This window comes from Anabrus simplex, chromosome 6, assembly GCF_040414725.1.
Source record: "Anabrus simplex isolate iqAnaSimp1 chromosome 6, ASM4041472v1, whole genome shotgun sequence".
Taxonomy (NCBI): domain Eukaryota; kingdom Metazoa; phylum Arthropoda; class Insecta; order Orthoptera; family Tettigoniidae; genus Anabrus; species Anabrus simplex.
Genome location: NC_090270.1, coordinates 269,486,425 through 269,507,814, shown reverse-complemented (window position 1 = coordinate 269,507,814; position 21,390 = coordinate 269,486,425). Strand labels below are relative to the sequence as shown.

The 21,390-nt window shown below is 38.3% G+C and overlaps 1 protein-coding gene across 3 annotated transcripts in view; it reads left to right on the top strand.

The window, feature by feature from the left end:
• The window catches only part of LOC136876440 (replication factor C subunit 1), a 42,641-nt gene extending 22,567 nt beyond the window's left edge, over positions 1-20,074 (top strand). The window contains exon 2 of one of the 3 annotated variants that reach the window (XM_067150415.2): positions 19,578-20,074. In XM_067150415.2, coding sequence (XP_067006516.2) covers positions 19,578-19,797 — 220 coding nt within the window. In that variant the 3' untranslated portion in view covers positions 19,798-20,074. The remainder of the gene's footprint in view (positions 1-19,577) is intronic. The other 2 variants (XM_068228438.1, XM_068228437.1) reach the window with 2 other exon arrangements.
• The last annotated feature ends 1,316 nt before the right edge of the window (positions 20,075-21,390 follow it).

Below are 21,390 nucleotides of genomic sequence, written 5' to 3'. Positions count from 1 at the left end.
ATCTTATTGCCATTTCAATTTCATTCATTATAATTTCTTTATCCATTTCTTCATCAACTAGTTGCCTTTCCTGGTGGTCCATTGAATGACTGTCATTAGTTCTCATGTTGAGCAAATTCTGAAAATACTCTCTCCATCTATTTCTTATTTCTTCTGGCTTTGTTAATATTATGCCGCCTTCATCCTTCACAAATCTGGTGTTTACTTGATATCTCTTTTAAACAATGAAACTAATTTACATGCCTTGCTGGTACTTTTTTGAAGATTCCGTTACCTTCAGCAGTTTGGGCGTGTCTAGCATGTAGAAAGATACACATGTTAACTCCTTTAGATTATATTGAACCATTAAGAGGATTTTCAGATCCACTATTTTAAAATGGTTCCTATTACCAAACCATTGTGCTGAGATCTATGAAAATAGTTTTTCTACATTTGCATTGAGCCCTGGTATAGGAAAACAGTATTCTGCATGTTTAATAACTTTGAACTACAATCAGCTGACACGTGAGTTGAAATACTTCGCCCATTTATGACTACAAGGTAACTTGTTATATTAAGGGTCATTACTACTCTCATTCGGGAATTGTTTGAAATTGCAGAACTGATCAAAATATTTCACATCATCAATTTGAAAGGATTTAGACTTTGGGTATTGCTGAGTGAGAAACATGCAGTATACAGAGTGGTAAATAGCATCTATTATCACAACACAAGGCATGCATAGAATAATCGTATGTACTGTATATCCATAATCACATTTCTATATATCGATGATGCCATCCTGTAATAAAGAATACTTGTAAAAACAAAATAGTAAAATATGGTTAAGTGTAAGAGAGGACCGTGAGCCTTAACTTCGCCACAAATGAAGGCATGAAATAAATAAATAAATAAATAAATAAATTACTTCAAAATAACCAGATTCACTAAAAAATGGAGGATATTTCAGATTTTTTAAATAATCCACCCAGATCCTGGACAGTGGTCTAAACAGGAGGACATATCCGGATAAATGAGGACATCTGGTCACCCTATATATATGTATGTCTTATTGAACCCTCCATATCCCATTTGCACTATAAAAACACATGAAATATAAAGCGTTAGTTTTGGATGTTATATGAGCTTGCTCTAGACTTCATACAATTTTATATACATGAACATAACTTACAGTTGTCAAGCACATGTAAACAAACATCATTGCTGTATGAAATGCACAGTTATCAATTCCATCACTCAAGAATCTTCACAATACATACATACATACACTCATGTTCATAAAAAACAGAATGCCTTGAAAATCTAGAGATAGGAAGTTCATATTCACAGGATATGTACATTAGTATCTTCTGCAGAAGTAATTAGCATTTCAGTCACCTAGGTTCAGCATGTGTCCTGTTGCCTATTAGACACTGGGTCTTCTATGGGCACTGATAACTTGTTCCATGTGTGATGGCATCGATGCATATAAGACGCGAATGGCGTCCTGGGGTAAAGCCATCCATGCTGTATTCACCTGGTTCCACAGTTCATCTATGGTGGTTGGCATTGGGTCACAGCTCCAGACCTGTCGTTTCACCATGTGTATGTTGGGTATTCAGCCCAAAGGCTAGTTTGATCCTCCACAGTTCTGCCAACAGCTGTCATAGATAGCCTAGACTACACTGAAGATGCATACTAGGGAAATGAGGAGTGAGGTAATTTCCCCGTTGCTTTCCTCACTGAGCCAGATGTTGCTATTACATATTATTCTGCGAAGCCCACTGAAATGGATGCACCAACTGACCCTATGAGCGATATTTTCGCACCATTCATAACAGGGACTGGCTGCATAAGGAATGGTATTACTAGCATCGCTCATACCTCAGTCACCTTGATTTTGTCAAAGCCAAGGATGAGACTGAGACAAGTCAATGAAAGTAACAAATTTATTCTAGCCCGTACCAGAAGACATAGTGCACTGTACACATTACATCTCGCTGGCAAAGGCATTGATACCCCACACATTTTCGATGGGCGACAAGTCCGGTGATCGGGTGGGCCAGGGCAACAGTCTGACATCCTGTGACAACAAGAAGGCACGTGTTCATGCAGCAACATGTAGTCGCGGATTGTCCTGCTGAAATGTGGCATCTGGGGTGTCGTGCAGAAAGGGTATGACTATGGATCGCAGGCTGTCATTCACGTAGGTCAAACTGGTCGCAGTGCACTGCACATGCACCAACTGTGATTTGTGGTTGTACCCAATAGCACCCCACACCATAAGGCCTTGAGTTGGTGGTATATGTCTTGTGCGAATGTAGTCATTGTGATGCCTCTCCCCCTGTCTGTGGTGAACCAAAACACTGCCATCATTTTCAAACATACAGAACCTGGATTCATCCAGAAACACTATCTTCTGCCATTCCTGTCCCCAGTGATGTCGTTCCATACACCATTGCTGTCCAGCATGTTTATGCACATTAGTCAAAGGTAGGCTGAGAAGTGGACGACACGCCGGTAACCCAGACGTTAATAAATGGCGACGTACTGTCGCTTCCGATAGTGAACTATGTGTTACAGTGTTCCACTTCTGCGCCAGAGCCGATGACGACGTAGATCTGTCATGCAATGCCATTCGGATGAGATGTCGATCTTCTCAGTGGGTGGTCTGGGTAGTGCGACCAGACCCATCACATTGTGTTATACGGCCTTCTGTAAACCCTTCTATACACACCCATTGCACTGTCGACACACTTCGCCCCACACGAACAGCAATTTTCTGGATGGATGCATCACGTTCTCTCATGCCAATAATGCTCCTTCTTTCAAATCCACTCATTTGACGGTATGGTTCTCTCATATGTCTGCGCAGCATCCTGCACGTCTGCTCAAGTCACACTTTATAGCGACGAGAGCTATAGGCACATTTTACCAGTTGGTGGTGGTGCGCCGCTATATCGATGTGGACCTTGAACCTGAAAACCAACATGGTTCAAATGCTAATCATTTCTTCAGAACATACTAATGCACATGTCCTGTGAATATGAACTTCCTGTCTCTAGTCTTTCAAGGTGTTCTGGTTTTTATGAAAGTGAGTTTACTATCAAAAACCACCAAAAACAGTATTAAAATAATCACTAAATCATGTATATGCGTAATAAACAGGTCAAAATAACTACTGTTGAAAAAAGAACCGCTGCAACCTACATCACATAAGGGTACTTTTCGTTACTCTTGTCTTTGATTTGATTCCTGCCATTCTTCAAGGCCTGTAGCGTACCTTGGGTTTAATGACAAACCATTATGTAGGATTACTTGGGGAAAGAGGGATCCCTCATCCAATTTGTTTAAGATTAAATATTGAAAGCAAGTACAGAGTTTTCATTTTGAAATATGCAGGTGATGTCCTACAACTTCAGCCATAGAAAGCAGTGTTCTCCCTAGGATCATTTTAATGGCCATACTGCCCTGCTGTTTAAGCAGATCGCCTGGTCTACATAACCTAGTTACCTGCTGGTTACAAAATATTAATACATATTTGAGCCATTGCGTGCTCCAAATTAAAATGTAAATGCTGTAAAAGTTTTTATTTAAATTATAAATCTTCATTATTGTCAGCAAAATTGGATGAACTACATCAGAGTTTACATGTTTAGCTTGACTATAATGTAGTGTCGAGCGCGAGTGGTGCCTGGATTAGCGTGGAATTGCACGAAAGCACTTGATTCCTCATGACATCACAAACCCGTATGGCATTCCACAGCCCCAGTGTTAATATGATGATGTAGGAGCAGTTGAACACTAGAAATTCAAAATATTCTGTAACATCTTGTTCGTGATAACACTGAAATCAATTTTGCAGTTAATGTTTTAATGTTTACCTGCCTGATATTACTGTTAATGTCCTCTGTGGATCAATGGTAGAGTGTCGGCCTCCTGATCCTAAAATAGCGGGTTCGACCCCAGCAGAGGTAGTCAGATTTTTGAAGGGCGGAAGAACGTCCCTTCGACACTCCATGTCGTACGATGTCAGCATGTAAAAGATCTCTGGTGGCATATTTGGTGTTTGACCAACAAAATTCATTAAATCTCAGCTACAGACGCCCAAGAGAGATTCGGTTTACACCGTCTGCCATCTAGTAGGCCTAGAGTAAAACGGAACGTCAAAATTGGCGAGCAGCCAGCCAGATGGCATCAAATTAAAATGCTTGCATGCAGTAGCTGAGGCCATATGATTATTATTAGTATTATTATTATATTATTAATAATAATGCCCTGAGGAGAATACATTGAAATTTTATCATATTCATATTTTACGTAGTATTCCCCACCTGGCTACTCATTCCGGCTGACGAAAATTTCTGGGGAAAATACTGGAAAGGTCCACAGTTAGGATCTAAAACTCCTTCCTTAAAATTAGTGTTGTTCAAAACTGCATCACTTCTCTGCTAGAAGTTATTTCTTTGGGCATCGGGAGAAGAAATAATATTATTGTTTGTCAACCCACCGGTCTCAGTTACAACTTGTTAAGCAGGCAAATGCCAAATTTGCCTTTATTTTCAAGTACTTTGTTTACCAAGATGAAAGTTATTCTTAATCACTACCAGGTTTGCCAACCTCAAAATACAAGAGTATTTTACCAAGTCTTTGAAGTTATAGATTTTTACCAAAATTCTTGTGCATTTTAGATGAAAGCACTTTTGAAGAAGGGTATTTTATTACCGTCAGGACTGTCCTCCAATTTAACATTTCTTTATTGGTGTTCAAACTTTCACATACTCCATGACATTTAACTCATTGGGAAGATTACGCCAAACCATTTACAGAATTTAATAGTAGTCGGTTTCAAATACTGATATTTATTAAACCCAGCTAAGAGAAGGCATACTCGTAAGATGTGCTGATAGGGCAATGAAATTACATTCATCGCAAAATCCACTAAGTTCCCTTAAATTATTTTCATTATTAGCACTGAAATATATATATCTTTCAACTATGTTTTTAATTTGTTCTGGAATTTCACAAAACTAAAATTTCTTCATTGATCATCAAGTTTCTAAGATGCTGTCATTGTCTGGATTAATTATTCTTGGCTCAGTAACAAGGGAAGGACTAAGGGAAGGCAATTGGGTATATTGTTATTTGATTTATTCCGAACGACTAAGACGTCACATTACAACGAAGTTGGCTGAGTTAATTTATAACTGTTATGTTCTTCAGGCTGCCAAGATTAATTTTGAATAAATAAATTTATAAACTACCTGAAAGAGAAACAACTTAATTTTTTTTAATGATAGCAAAGGTCGAGTTTTTACTAAAATGGTATATTTACTTTAACTGCTAACACTCTTTCCCTTTGACATGAAAATCATGACAGTTGTGTGCACTTTTGCTGTTGGATTTTTATTGATTTCAAATTTACCGTGTTCTGCCATTATTTTAATGCCAAGGGTTTGAAGTGAGTTCCATCTGCAGGGAGGAAGTATACAACTGGGCAACCATTCTCCATTAACCCTGGAACCGGCAAGCGGTTTACCTTCAAGCGGCAAGCATTTAAGCGAGTTTTGCAAGCAACTTTTAAAAAATTCATAAAAATGTTGTTTTTCAGTTTTTTTATTTTTTATTATGTATAACATGTCATTTTGTTCAGAAAAGGACGAAGAATACTATAGTAGGAAATTAAACTTACCAATTTAGTATCCTGAAGCAGTATGGCGAATTATCCAACACATGCTAAGTATTCCAGAATAATCCGAAAGTTTTGGGCAACGTGTACGTAAAATGTAATATTATATGACGATTTTACTATATACAAAATTTGTACAATTTTATGCTGATTAAAAATCTGTAGAATGGTTTCACTACATTGAAGTATTGTAAAGTAAAATAGAACTGAAGTAACACAAGCACATCGCTCCAAAACGTGAGTCTACTTAGTCAGATTCATCCTCGCTACCTTCGGGTGGTTTCTCTTTCTTCCTGCTTTCTTAGCCCTCCAAAAATGTTCTAATTTATGGTAGTACTGTTGATGGACACCACAATTACATCCTGGGCACCAGAAGTGGGTGCGTGACTTTTTCCTGCAGTCAAACAGACAGGGTACAACCGCTGTTTCTTTCCTGGGAGGCGTTCCAGCTGATGTCCCATTTCTCATGAAGGTCCAGGTGGAATCTTTTGAAGAGTTTCTTCATCTACAAGACCTTTGACAATACTAACCATAAATTCCTCATGTTCAAGGGGTTTGTTGGTGTTCAAACTATAGAGTATGTAGGCATCAAATATTACCATTACCAACAGGTTATAGTATATTTCTTTCCAGTCGAAATGTTTTAGTGACATGACTTTAGAAAAACATGGAAATATTTGCGACTTTGAAGTGCACCACTATTTTTCAATATTGTTATTAGGGTTCAGACTCACATTTATAACTAAAGAAATGATTTTTTTTCATTTTTGATACTGTAACATCAACCCATCTTTGCCAGACGATAATACGGACCCATATTTCCAGAATTTTTTTTATTTCGAATAATTTCCTGTGCGTATTATTATTAGTTTCAGTCACTAAAAAATTCCAGATAGTATTGGAGAAAAACAAATAGAAATATGTTAGAGGAGGACTGTTTCTCGGAGGGCAATTTCGTACACGTGCGTTTCGAACCTTGAACTTCTCTTCCACTTTTATTTTTGGCTCTGGAAGATAAACTCTTGTACACTTCGGTTCTGTTCGGTCAACTGCATTACCATCATTATCATCAGTGGCTGTTTCATTGTGTTCCACATTATCGTCAATATCAGTGTCAAAATCACTTAGCTTAGGCTTATATAACTCGCCACTACCTGACTAATTATTGTCAAAATCATCATCAATTCCTTCTAAGAATACGTCACTATCAGCTTCGCCGTCCAGATCAAACAAACATTTACGAATTTCACTACTTCCTGACATTTTTCTAATTTTTCGCCACAAAAGGAAATGCACATCGGACAACCACAGCAAGCACAACAGAATGACCGTCTGCAAAGCGTTCTCGTTTTTCCATGTGTATACTGCGCACTCTGCCACACTAAACTACTTCAGAATTGTGCTGTGTTATAGAATAGAGTTTCCTCTTCAACATGATGCAAGGTATGTCATAAAGATGTTGAATGTCAAGGTGCTATCTCGAAATTAGTCAGCTCTGGCGTAATGCATCTTGATAGCGACTCTGCCAGTTGAGTAACAGGGAAATGAGTCGCGATCGCAATGACTGCCGGTTCCAGGGTTAACACTAATCAGAGGGGGGAAAATGGAAGAGGTCCGATATTTTAGAAGATGAAAATATCAGCAAAAGAAGGGAAAGAGCCGAAAATAACAAGTGGTGACTAAGGGAGGTCGGATAGGATAGATGAAAGAGAGGAGCCTGGCCCAAATACGTGGAAGCAAAGAGAATCTTTGAAGAATCCATTGCAGGATTAAGAAGTACATCCTTGTATATTGTTCTTCATTATTTCCAAAATACAGCCAGCTGCAAGTAGATGCTCTGCAAAAGAGTTACCTTCATATGGTTTCTGTTCATACCATCTAAATCATGATAATCGTTAACCACACAAACAAGAGAAAATCGTTTAATGAAAACACATGGGCGATATCAACAACATTTTTCAGTGTTTCACTAATATCATACAACCTTAAGATCTTACACCATACCAGTCTCCTAATTTTCATATGTTCCCATAATTATTGTATGGTTTAACATCCCTGCATTGTACTAATGAGTTTTTTACTGTTGCTGTTAAAAGCATTGGGGTTAGTGTAGCAAGTGTCGTCTCGCTCTGATGTAAAAACTTTCAGGGTTTAGAAAGGGATATTCATAGCCTCAATAAGACAACAGTTGAGAATAAATTCGTGACACTTCTGAGCACGACATTTCTGAGTTTGCTTGGAATCTCTGTTCTACTAAGCCTGTATTGCATTTGTTGTAGAACTGTTGCTTTCATGTTCTTGTAACTTTTTTCTTCTACATGTTGGGCAATTGTCATGGAAGTTTTTGCATTTCCGTTGTGGAAGAACTGTTTTAAACTCCACTAGGAAGTCTTGTAAATAGTGTGCAATGTACTAATGTTTCTGTTGTTCATTACATGTGTCTAATATCTCTGAAATTGGCTTTCTCTAGTGCCAGGATCCTATTTTGAGATAGATGTCTTAATTCTCAGTTCGGTCATTCCATATAGAATCATTCAAATTCGATTGGTTGCACGACAATTTTTCCGGCTCGTTGGCTGAATAGTCAGCGTACTGGCCTTCGGTTCAGAGGGTCCCGGGTTCGATTCCTGGCCGGGTAGGGGATTTTAACCTTCATTGGTTAATTCCAGTGGCCCGAGGGCTGGGTGTTTGTGCTGTCCCCAACACCCTGCAACTCATACAACACACACAACACTATCCTCCACCACAATAACACGCACTTACCTGCACATGGCAGATGCCGCCCACCCTCATCGGAGAGTCTGCCTTATAAGGGCTGCACTTGGCTAGAAGTAGCCACACGAAAATATTATTATTATGACAATTTTTAATAATTTCATTATTTTTCAGTACATTTGACATATCGAGATTCCACTTTGAATTTCTATAACTATTAAACCAGTAATATCTAATACTTCAAAATGTTATTGTGGACAGGCCTTCATTTGCTTCAAATTCTGTATTTGTAGTATCTCCCACACCTGAGTTACCAAGTCCCAAGTATTGGGACTTTTTAACCCCATGCAGAATGTAAAGGATCGTATGAAATGATCTTCATTTTGATCCGTATTGATACATTTACAATAAAAGGAGTCCACCTAATCAATACCTAATTTATCATCAGCACCACACGAATTCAAGTCCTACTATACCACTTTATGACTTTCTACTGAGCACTTAAGTGCCACTCAAGATTAAAAATTGTGAATATTAAAACACAAATTCCTATTTTATCAAGACTAATCAATTTAACAGGATGAACCTGGCAACCATTATTATGCATATATGACATCAAAATATATATTCTCATTTTAAACTGTTATACTCGTCAGAATGTCATTAAGACTCAAAAATTTTACTTTTTAAGGTTTTATGATTTAAACTTCATATATCACCATATGGTTTAATAAGTTTAGGTATATGTTTCATCATTGTTTATCTATGTATATAATATGTTAAGTACTTTGTCAGTTTTTACTACAAGTGACTGAAGATGACCAGCACTTAGTCGAAACGGTGATGTACAGGGTTATTCACCTAAGATGTTATATGGAAATAATGTCTAAACCATTAAAGATATCGGTATTCTGCTTTCATATTCGTGTGTGATACCCAGGGGCTTGTAAAATAATGTGTTACGTATTCTCATGGGGTGATTAATAACCGAGATATTGATACTAACTCCATATTTGTAAATGGAACGGCACAAATTCATATAGCTGGCCCAAACGTACAACTGCGTACAAGTTCAAATATCTAAGTATGTTAAAAATCGGACAGTTACTTTTTGAGATATCAATAAGAACAGCATGCGCAGTTTTGCATGCCGCATCAGACAGCGTGCAGTCAGGCAAGGACATATTGACTCGCAAGCAGTTTCCTGGGTGTGATTTCTCCCACAGAATGAATGCCAGGCATATACACCCATCTTACACATGCGATGGGTTTGCAAAGTGTGTATGGCAGACGAACTCATGATAGGACAAGGAGGGTTGATGATTTTAAATGGGATAAAATAATTACTTTGACTTCAGAGAAACATAACGAAAGCTATAATTGTCACTGGTTTGAGTGTACAGTACACACTACTGTATGAATTGAGAAATAAACACAGGACACCTGAAGAGCTCTTTCTAGAAAAGCAAATGAATAATGTCAGAGGTAGACTTCATTGGACATGGGAACATAACGTCTCGTCAGTATAATTGTTATGACACTGACTGCAGTAGCGTGCATTCGGAAGAGCGCAGGTTCGAGTTCTGCTTCTCCCGACCTGAAAGTGATTTTCCTGGTGTCCCGCGTTCATCAGCAGGCAAATGCCGGATTGGCACCTCTGAGATAGGCCACGGCCGATGTCCTTTCCAAATCCTTCTCATTCCCATCTGTGAAGAAAGACGCCAAACTGAGCGCAACCTGTTACACATGAATTTTAAAACGGTCATACAGTAACGTTGCATATTCAGGCTAAGTTACAGTACATCACATTATATGTACGATAGTTAACAGTACAATCTTGATATCCGTTCTGTGGCTGGAATCAATGCCAGGAAACAGCTTGCGTGCCAATACGTCCTTGGCCGACAGCGCGCTGTCTGATGCGGCACGCAAAAGCTCAAATGCTGTTTTTATTGATATCTCAAAAAGTAACTGTCCGATTTTGAAAATGCTTACATATTTGAATTTGTACGCAGTTGAACTTTTAGGCCAGCTGTATGTATTTGTGCTGTTCCATTTAAAACTATGGATTTAGTATCAATATCTTGGTTGTTAATCACACCATGAGAATAAGTAGCACATTATTTTACAAGCCCCTGGGTATCATTTACGAATGCGAAAACAGAATACTGATATTTTTAATGGTTTTGATGTCATTTTAGTGTAACATCTTACGTAAATAACCCTGTATAATTAATCACAGAATAAATTATGTAATAATTAGGTGGACTCCTCTTAATATATTGTAAATGTGTAGGATGTATCTCTAGAGGGTATCTGGAACTGCGGTGTAGAGGGCAACGCGTCCGCCTGTCACCCGGCGGCCCCGGGTTCGATTCCTGGCTTGGTCAGGGTTTTTTAATTGTAAGTGATTAATATCCCTACCCTGGGGACTGGGTGTTTGTGTCGTCCTTAATGCCCCTTTCCTCACATTCAACACTTTACACTTCAGGGTGAACTCCTTAATATATTGTAAATGTGTAGGATGTATCTCTATAGGGTATCTGGCCCTGCGGTGTAGGTGGCAACGCGCCTGTCACCCGGCGGCCCCGGGTTCGATTCCTGGCTTGGTCAGGGTTTTTTAATTGTAAATGTTTAATATTCCTACCCTGGGGACTGGGTGTTTGTGTCGTCCTTAATGTTCCTTTCCTCACATTCAACACTTTACACTTCAGCCATTTCCAAACAAATGTGGTTCAAAAATAGACTTTTGAACAAAAATATTTTAAGTTTAGGTACATGCTAAGCTGCTTTGACAAGGGAAATAGAAGAACTTACTGAAGTATATTAAGGAAGCTGCTTCTTTATGCTGCAAATTAGATTTTGTTTCTAGTCTCTAGCTCTTTTAACTCCTGACGTATTAAGCTATTAGTGTGTGTCAACATTCTGAAAATACTGTTAGGACAATGATGGAAGTAATATGGTAAACTAAATTTTTTGTTAAGATGGAAAGATCACAGAAGACCTGGAACAATGCCTTAAAAGAAGGGGCAAAGCGAGGGGAATTTAAGAAAACTATAACACCAAAATGGAGGAATATGAAGTATGACCCAGTTTTTCACAAGATGTAAAAGAAGTTGAATATAAAGCAGAGACTTCAGTACATGTCCTAGTTTTACACCATCATGTTTAATATGTTTCATCTCTACATGCTTTCCCCACACTCTTCCTGATGTCACTGTTTTTTTTTTTTTTTTTTTTTTTTTTAACTACTGATATGCAACATACTTGTCACATATCAACATAAGGTACTTATAATGCTCACATATCTCTCCTATAACTTCAAAGTCAAACTTCCCTCTTCGGCATTAATTTCTTTTTAATCCATGTTTACAGGACAAGGGGAAAAATTAAGCATAAATACCTTTTGTCAGTTTAAAAAAAATACTTTCACAGAAGTGTGGGTAAACAATGCATGAAACGAATATTTAATGGGAAGGTGCAGTGAAACAAAGACCAGAAAGGAGACGAGTAATAACAAGTGCTTGTTGATGGTTAATAACAAATATGTTCAGTGGTAACTTGGGCACTAGCAGGTTCAGATCCACTGAGATCATATTTAAGCTTAAGGAGTTCTGTTAGTATAAACAATAGAATAACTAAACCCTCTTGATGTGTATTGTTTTAGGTGTATAAAGATGGAAATTTGATTTTGTTTTGTTATGTTTGTTCTACTTCTTTATAAATTGTTCATTTGATCAGACAACCTGCTGCCCTTGTAAAGCTTTCTTTTAAGTATGTCTCATCTGTACACATAATTGTTCACCTCCTTTAAGTCCATCATTAGAGACAGGAGACACTGGCTCCATTATATTCTGCCTTGCCTTTGGACAGTCAGTCTCAGTAAAATTTTCCATAAAACGTATGCATCTACTAATCAGTTTTGGGGTTTAAAAGTGTACAAATAAAAGGGCTGCACGTTAGTCGGTGATCATTGATAGTATGTCTATTGTTCTTTTTAAGTATGAAATATTTTTAGACTTATACTTTTTGCTAAAAACTACTGATACTGTTCCTGATTTTATATTTCTGTGTGACCACTTTCTATATATGTGTGTTCGTTTATTTTTGTACATTTGTGTATATATATCTATGGCATCAAGAAATGTGTCTGGCCTTGGGAAACACCTGTCAAAATCCAAAATGAGCCAAAGTGACACCAGTAACCCCAGAAATTTCCAGGACACTAAAGAAAGTCAGTCATATATATACATATCTATATTATGAGTTACATAAGAGTATGGTCGATATACAGGGTGCAGCAGAAATACCATTTCAAACTTAAATAACTCGGCAATGCAACAAGCCATTTAAAGATTTATTCCACAGTTGTAAAGAGTTGTAAAGAGTTTAAGAAAGCGGAGATTGTTATTAGTGGAATACTGTGTAGGAGGGATACTGACTGGAGGGTGATTGGGGATTTAAATGAGACTATGGAGTGGGTATGTAAGAAACTGGGAGTGAAATTTCTAGATCCTAATGGGTGGGTAGGAGATAGGGATCTGCGCTCGGATGGCCTTCATTTAAACCGCAGTGGTACGTATAAGTTAGGAAATTTGTTTGGAAGGGTAATAGGGAGGTACATTCAGGGAAACGGGATGGCCTAGGGAGCGGTGATAAGGGAACAGGGAACTGGAAATCAAGTAGGGATGACATAAATTGTTAGTGCTGAACTGTAGAAGTATCGTAAAGAAAGGAATAGAATTAAGTAATTTAATAGATATATATTTACCAGATATTGTAATAGGAGTTGAATCATGGCTGAGAAATGATATAATGGATGCAGAAATTTTCTCACGGCACTGGAGTGTGTATCGTAGAGATAGGATAGGAAAGGTGGGAGGGGGAGTTTTCATTCTGGTGAAAGAAGAATTTGTAAGCTACGAAAAAGTTAAAGATGAGACACATGAAATTCTAGGTGTAAGGCTCATTTCTAAAGATAATAGGCAACTTGATATATTTGGAGTGTACAGATCGGGAAAGGGTAGCACTGATGCGGATTCGGAATTATTTGATAGGATAGTCAGCTATGTGGGAAACGACATGGAAAGAAATGTGATTGTAGCGGGAGATCTGAATTTGCCAGATGTAAATTGGGAAGGAAATGCGAACGACAGGAAGCATGACCAACAAATGGCAAATAAGTTAATATGGGAAGGACAGCTGATTCAGAAAGTGATGGAACCAACCAGAGGGAAAAATATCCTGGATGTGGTGCTGATAAAACCAGATGAGCTCTATAGGGAAACTGAAGTAATAGATGGTATTAGTGATCATGAAGCTGTTTTTGTGGTAGTTAAAAATAAATGCGATAGAAAGGAAGGTCTTAAAAGTAGGACTGTTAGGCAGTACCATATGGCTGATAAAGCAGGTATGAGGCAGTTTCTAAAAGGTAACTATGATCGGTGGAAAACGGTAAATAAAAATGTAAACAGACTCTGGGATGGGTTTAAAGAAATTGTTGAGGAATGCGAAAACAGGTTTGTACCTTTAAGGGTGGTAAGGAATGGTAAAGACCCACCTTATTATAATAGAGAAATAAAGAGACTAAGAAGGAGGTGCAGACTGGAAAGAAATAGAGTTAGAAATGGCTGTGGAAGTAAGGAGAAATTGAAGGAACTTACTAGAAAATTGAATCTAGCAAAGAAGGCAGCTAAGGATAACATGATGGCAAGCATAATTGGCAGTCATACAAATTTTAGTGAAAAATGGAAGGGTATGTATAGGTATTTTAAGGCAGAAACAGGTTCCAAGAAGGACATTCCAGGAATAATTAATGAACAAGGGGAGTGTGTATGTGAGGATCTTCAAAAGGCAGAAGTATTCAGTCAGCAGTATGTAAAGATTATTGGTTACAAGGATAATGTCGACATAGAGGAAGAGACTAAGGCCAAAGAAGTAATAAAATTTACATATGATAACAATGACATTTACAATAAGATACAAAAGTTGAAAACTAGAAAAGCGGCTGGAATTGATCAGATTTCTGGGGATATACTAAAGACAATGGGTTGGAATGTAGTACCATATCTGAAGTACTTATTTGATTATTGTTTGGTCGAAGGAGCTATACCAGATGAATGGAGAGTTGCTATAGTAGCCCCTGTGTATAAAGGAAAGGGTGATAGACATAAAGCTGAAAATTACAGGCCAGTAAGTTTGACATGCATTGTATGTAAGCTTTGGGAAGGCATTCTTTCTGATTATATTAGACATGTTTGTGAAATTAATAACTGGTTCGATAGAAGGCAATTCGGTTTTAGGAAAGGTTATTCCACTGAAGCTCAACTTGTAGGATTCCAGCAAGATATAGCAGATATCCTGGATTCAGGAGGTCAAATGGACTGTATCGCGATTGACATGTCTAAAGCATTTGATAGGGTGGATCATGGGAGACTACTGGCAAAAATGAGTGCAATTGGACTAGACAAAAGAGTGACTGAATGGGTTGCTATATTTCTAGAAAATAGATCTCAGACTTAGAGTAGGTGAAGCTTTGTCTGCCCTGTAATAGTTGAGAGGGGAGTTCCTCAGGGCAGTGTTATCGGACCTTTATGTTTTCTTATATATATAAATGATATGAGTAAAGGAGTGGAATCGGAGGTAAGGCTTTTTGCGGATGATGTTATTCTCTATAGAGTGATAAATAAGTTACAAGATTGTGAGCAACTGCAACGTGACCTCGAAAATGTTGTGAGATGGACAGCAGGCAATGGTATGTTGATAAACGGGGCTAAAAGTCAGGTTGTGAGTTTCACAAATAGGAAAAGTCCTCTCAGTTTTAATTACTGCGTTGATGGGGTGAAAGTTCCATTTGGGGATCATTGTAAGTATCTAGGTGTTAATATAAGGAAAGATCTTCACTGGGGTAATCACATAAATGGGATTGTAAATAAAGGGTACCGATCTCTACACATGGTTATGAGGGTGTTTAGGGGTTGTAGTAAGGATGTAAAGGACAGTGCATATAAGTCTCTGGTAAGACCCCAACTAGAGTATGGAAAACTGGAAAAAATCCAAAGAAAAGCAGCTCGATTTGTTCTGAGTGATTTCCGACAAAAGAGTAGCGTTACAAAAATGTTGCAATGTTTGGGTTGGGAAGAATTGAGAGAAAGAAGAAGAGCTGCTCGACTAAGTGGTATGTTCCGAGCTGTCAGCGGAGAGATGGCGTGGAATGACATTAGTAGACGAATAGGTTTGAATGGCGTTTATAAAAGTAGGAAAGATCACGATATGAAGATAAAGTTGGAATTCAAGAGGACAAACTGGGGCAAATATTCATTTATGGGAAGGGGAGTTAGGGATTGGAATAACTTACCAAGGGAGATGTTCAATAAATTTCCAATTTCTTTGAAATCATTTCGGAAAAGGCTAGGAAAGCAACAGATAGGGAATCTGCCACCTGGGCGACTGCCCTAAATGCAGATCAGTATTGATTGATTGAGAGTAGTGTTTGCCATTTGCTTCACATACACATACACATTAGGTTTTGAAAACATTGTCATCCAAATGCCAACTGTCCTGTTCGATGCACCTCTGAAGCCTCTCCCTGAAGTTCCGAATGACTCGCTTGAGCATGTCTTGGGGTATTGCCTCGATTTCTTCACGGATGGCAGCTTTCAGGTCATGTCGTGTTCACGGCTTACATTCACAATTAAGTATTTAATTTATTTTCCACCTAGTCGATACAATGATTGCTTAAGGCAATTTTTAATGGTCAAAAGTGGTACATGTTTCGTATATTATCAACATCTTCAGCCACATAACACTGTTTAGATGAGAAATATATAAAATTGACAAAGTAATGCTTTAGAGGAAGTGTCCTTAAAATTAACATAAGATTGACAAGATTAAAACAAACAAATAACTCAAGAGAAAATATGTAATATATGTAATTCATGGCTTACATCGGAAGAGGCAATCCTTCAAATATCCCCAGAGAAAGAAATCGCACTGGGCGAGTTCGGGAAAACAGGCTGGCCGTGGAACATCATCCCGTAAGGAGATGAGACGTCCTGGAAACATTTCTCTGAGAAGACCCATCGACGCCCTGGCTGTGTGCAGTGGCACCATCTTGTTGGAACTACACAGCAGGATTCCCTGAGTCGGTGAGTGCCAGCTGCAGGAAGTTGCGGAACAACTGTACATAACGATCCGATGTTATGTTACAGTTCTGTCCTTCTCTTCGAAAAAGTAAGGGCCTACAATTCCGAAATCAGCGACAGCGCATCAAACATTAACACGCTTGCTGTGGAGAGGTCGCTCACGGATCTCTTGAGGATTGGTTGTGGACCAGTATTGAAAATTTTGTTTATTAACGTAGCCTGACAAATGAGAGTGCGTTTCATAACTTGCCAGGGCACTGGTGTCAGCTGCTACAGCTTCCAGGATAGTCTCACAACACGCTCTGCGGTTGGCCCAATCACGTTTACTGAGTTTCTGAACACCCACCATTTTGTACGGATGGAACTTCATATCTGTGTGTAAAATCCTCCTTACGGTGCGATCCGAGAGTCCCAGAGCACGTGAATGCCTACTCACCAAACGCTGAGGAGATTGCGTAACGTCGTGTTTCACTGCGTGGACAGTCTCTGGTGTTCGCACGCTACGAGGCCTACAAGGCGGCTTCGTTTTCACACTCGAACCACTCTTTCTCAAACTGTTCACCCATAACAGAATGGTGTTCCTGCTCGGAACTTTCTCATGTCGTCCTAAGCCAAAGTGTCTAAACGCTGTGTTGTAGTAACAGTCTGCATTTTTTAAATAAGTCTCAGTCACAAAATCTCAATGTTCACCACTCCACACCATGCTAGCGACTGGCTGGCTGACTGACTAGCCCAGACGAGACAATGCACGTGTTCTCCAGGGCGAAGGCCAAGACCGTGCTTACCAGGACAATAACACCTGTTTGATGATGCTTGTTGTTTAAAGGGGCCTAACATCGAAGGTCATCGGCCCACACCTGTTTGAAAGCTGTGGCCAATACGACCTTTAGTTCGCTCCAATCTACTGTATGTGACATAAATGGCAAACCCTGCTCTTTTAAACTGCGCAACAAAATTGTGAATGGCTCGTTGCATTGCTGAGTTATTTACGTCTGAAATTCGTCAGGTATTTCTGCCGCACCCTTTATAAATTGTTTCAAAAATTAAGTTCTCAGAGGTAAACCATAATCAATTCTATCAGTTGCGAATACTAAAGTATTCAAGCTTTAGGACTTTTTCAGTCATGAAATTACTAGGATTTCGCCCCATTGTGACATCTTTCCAAGACGCTGGTGGCCTGTGCGCCGTTTTGTTTTTAGGTTTTGGCTCTTGTTCAGAATGTCATGTATTTTTGTGTTATGTTCCTTCTATCCGTGTTTTTCCTACATTTATGTATGTCAGTTGCCTTCCTCCTTCCCCCTCACTCCTCACACAGTCATGTGGTTATTGTTATGTTTGACTCGCGAATGTTTAGAAGTAGGTCAATACAGTAGAACCTCGATAATTCGAAATCGGTTAATTCAAAATCCCGCCTAATTCGAAGAAACTCTCATTCCCGGAAACATGGTATACAGTTTAGCATGTTTTTCAATTGTTTAATTCGAAATATGGATAATTCGTAATTCGAAGTACAATGTCGGCCCCATTACCGAAATTCAGACTTTTAATTCGAAACTGCCTTTACATTTTAAAACAATAGTATGTTACAGAGTAATTTCAACTCGAAATTTATCCGCTCCGCGTCATAATAGAACGCGCTTTCCGGAACATGGAGGGGTAGCTTTCCGCACTTACACTCACTTCGGTGGGTCTACAGTGTGCTTCATGATTGCTAAGTTGAATGAAATCAGAATTCAACCTTTTAAGGAACGCCGTAATATCACGCAACAGGCAGTGTGCGGGAAAAAAAAGAATCCGCGAACACCGGCGACAGTTGACGGAAAAACTTGGCTCATATAATAAATTCGTAGGCACCGAACAATATTGTCATTGCCGGTGAAACTGCATTGCTTTATTTTAATGCGAGCCCAAACGGTCTTATGGTTTTAAAGAAGAAATTGCCAGCCGGGAAATCGTACAAGTGTGAGGTATGGGGGTCATAGTAGTGCGTTGCAATGCACATGGAAGCGAGATACTTTTTCCCCTCGTCATGGGAATGTTCGATAAGCCACAATGTTTTAAGAGCTTCGGGCACTTTCCATGCCAGTAAAAAGTATCTATAATAAAATGCAAACAGTACAGAAATCCAAAAAAATAATGCATTTGCACAGGAGAACCTGCATAATTTATCCTCGTCTTTGAATTGTGCGTTTTTTTTTTTCTTTCGTTGTGTGAGGTTATGTTTGTCAGTGATTTATCCAAGTGCATTATTTGAACATTGTAAATGCACCTTATTGGATACATTTCGGAAATAGTTTTTTCCATGGCATTTGGAAGGTTTAAACTGTGAATCGAGGTGATTGCATGTATTAATGGATCTTAGAATACTTTGTGACGCGGCAAGTGTTTACATTTCTGAAGTACGAGAAAAGTGCCATGGCAGGAAATCGTACAAGTATAGTGTCATAGAAAAGTTCGATTTTAAGGGCATCAGTTACTTTCTGTGTAAATACAAGGCATCTAAAATGCATACAGTATAGTAATCCAATTAATAAAGCACTTGCACATGGGAGACAGCATAGATTTCTCCTCGTCTTTGAATCGTGCTTTTTTTTTTTCTTTTTCTTTTTCCTTTCTTTCGTTGCGTGAGGTTATCTTTAGCAGTCAGATATCAGAGTGCATTATTTGAATACTGCAAATGCACCTTCTTGGATACATTTTGGAAATAGTTCTTTTTTTCATGGCATTTGAAAGGTATAAACTGTGAATCAAGGTTAACTGCATGCAGTAACGGGCCTTAGAATATTTTGTAATGCGGCAAGGGTTGGTACTTTTGAATTGCGAATTGGCGGTTAATTCGAAATCACGTAATTCGAAGTCCGATTTTTGAGTCCCAACGACTTCGAATTAACGAGGTTTTACTGTACATCCAGCTGACATCCTCTTAACTAACCTGGTTGGGACTGGACCCTTGGTCGGATAACAAAATAGCTCTATAGACATGATACTGTATAGGCTTTTGGCCTTATGCCATGTCAACAAATTAAGGTGAACTTCTTTACGTTTTGCAGAGAACTGTGCTCTGCACCATCAGAGGAAATCTCGATTATTCAAGAGAAAGGCATCTTAAACAATGACTCTTTAAATTTAGACGTTATAAGAGAAGTGAAAATGGTACGTTCATTCGCCACCAGATGGCTCCCAGGACGTGGCACAGCGCTAGCGTTCGAAGCGGAAGCTGACCGAACTATCAGAATCAGTCTAAGATGTTCACATAACATGTGTACGTAACACATGACGTTGACAGGTGTATGACACTGACACAAGTCAATCAGAGTTTATGCCTGCTACCTCTGTAACTGCTGTAGTTAATGATGTTGATATTATTATTTCTTACTGAACATTATTATTGTAACATTTTTCTTCCAAAGATTTTGTAGTCATTTTCTAGCTTTTGTAAATATCATTGTAAAAATTAATGTATGATGAATTCCTTGTCCTTGTTTAGTTACTGTTTGTGTGTATATATTGTGATATATAAATTGTTTATATTTTCAATGAATAAAGTTTTTAAGAAAAATCCTATGTAATTTTCATATCAATCAGTATGCCTTGTCCTAATTACACTATACCTGTTGTGTATGGTCATAGTGAAAGACACAGTATGTTTAAGACTTCAGATCTAGAAAGGTGTGATACTGCAATAATATTAAAATTTGAGAGCAGGTTATTACATTTAATGGAAATCATATTTGTTTAAAACTAACCTGTTGTCCATTTAGCCCATAGTGTTTTTACATCCAGACAGATTTTTACATCCTAGAGCTTTTTTTTTTTTTTTTCTGCTCAATTGTTAGAATCTTGCACTTTGTGTGTAAACATAAAGAAAGAAAAAGAAGCAGTATTGAACCTGACAGTTAAATCCAGTAAAAATGCCAAACTGGTAACCTTATCACATGGAACTGATTCTGAAACATTCTGCCCCAATTTAAATGTTTGTTTCATGATGGACCTCAGACACACTCACCTTCATTCATCCACATCCTGTTTTACTAAACTCATCATTTCTCAAACTGTGGCCTGCGGACCACAAGTGGTTCTCGAAATCTGCCTTTGTGGTCCTTTGAGATTGAACATGTATTTGGTAAAACCAAGTACAGTAAAACCTCGTTAATTCGAAGTCGTTGGGACGCAAAAATCGGACTTTGAATGCCATGATTTCGAATTAACTGCCAACTCTTAATTCAGAAATGCCAACCCTTGCCGCATCAAAAAATATTCTAAGACCTGTACTGCACGCAATTAACCTTGCTTCAAAGTTTAAACCTTTGAAATGCCGTGGAAAAAAAAGATTTCCAATATGTATCCAACAAGGTGCATTAACAGTATTCAAATTCACAATACAGTATTCACTTGGATAACTCGCTGATAAACATAACGGCACATAACAAAAGAAAACAAAAGCATGATTCAAAGACAATGAGAAATCTAAGCTGGCTCCCCTGAGAAAGTCCTTTATTCATTGGATTACTGAATTGACTGTCCAGGGCGGTACACCTCTACGCCGCACATTTAAATCTTGCACCAATTAGAACTCCACTACAGGAGAAATACAGAACTTGGAACTAGATCTACTTAAACTTTTCCTCAGAAGATGTCACCACCTTAATTTTGTGATTGTGAAGTTTCCAGTACTGTATAAAAAATTACATGTATTGTTTACCATTTATCAAGAAGATTAGACTTTCTGCAACAGATGTCGCTACAAAAAAATGATCATGCACCCTGGTGCGAAGTGAAGGAACTTTATTTGAAGAAATTTTGTATTCATAACTTTGTTCTTTACTAAATTATGTTCATTCATTTTTGATTTGGCAGTATTGA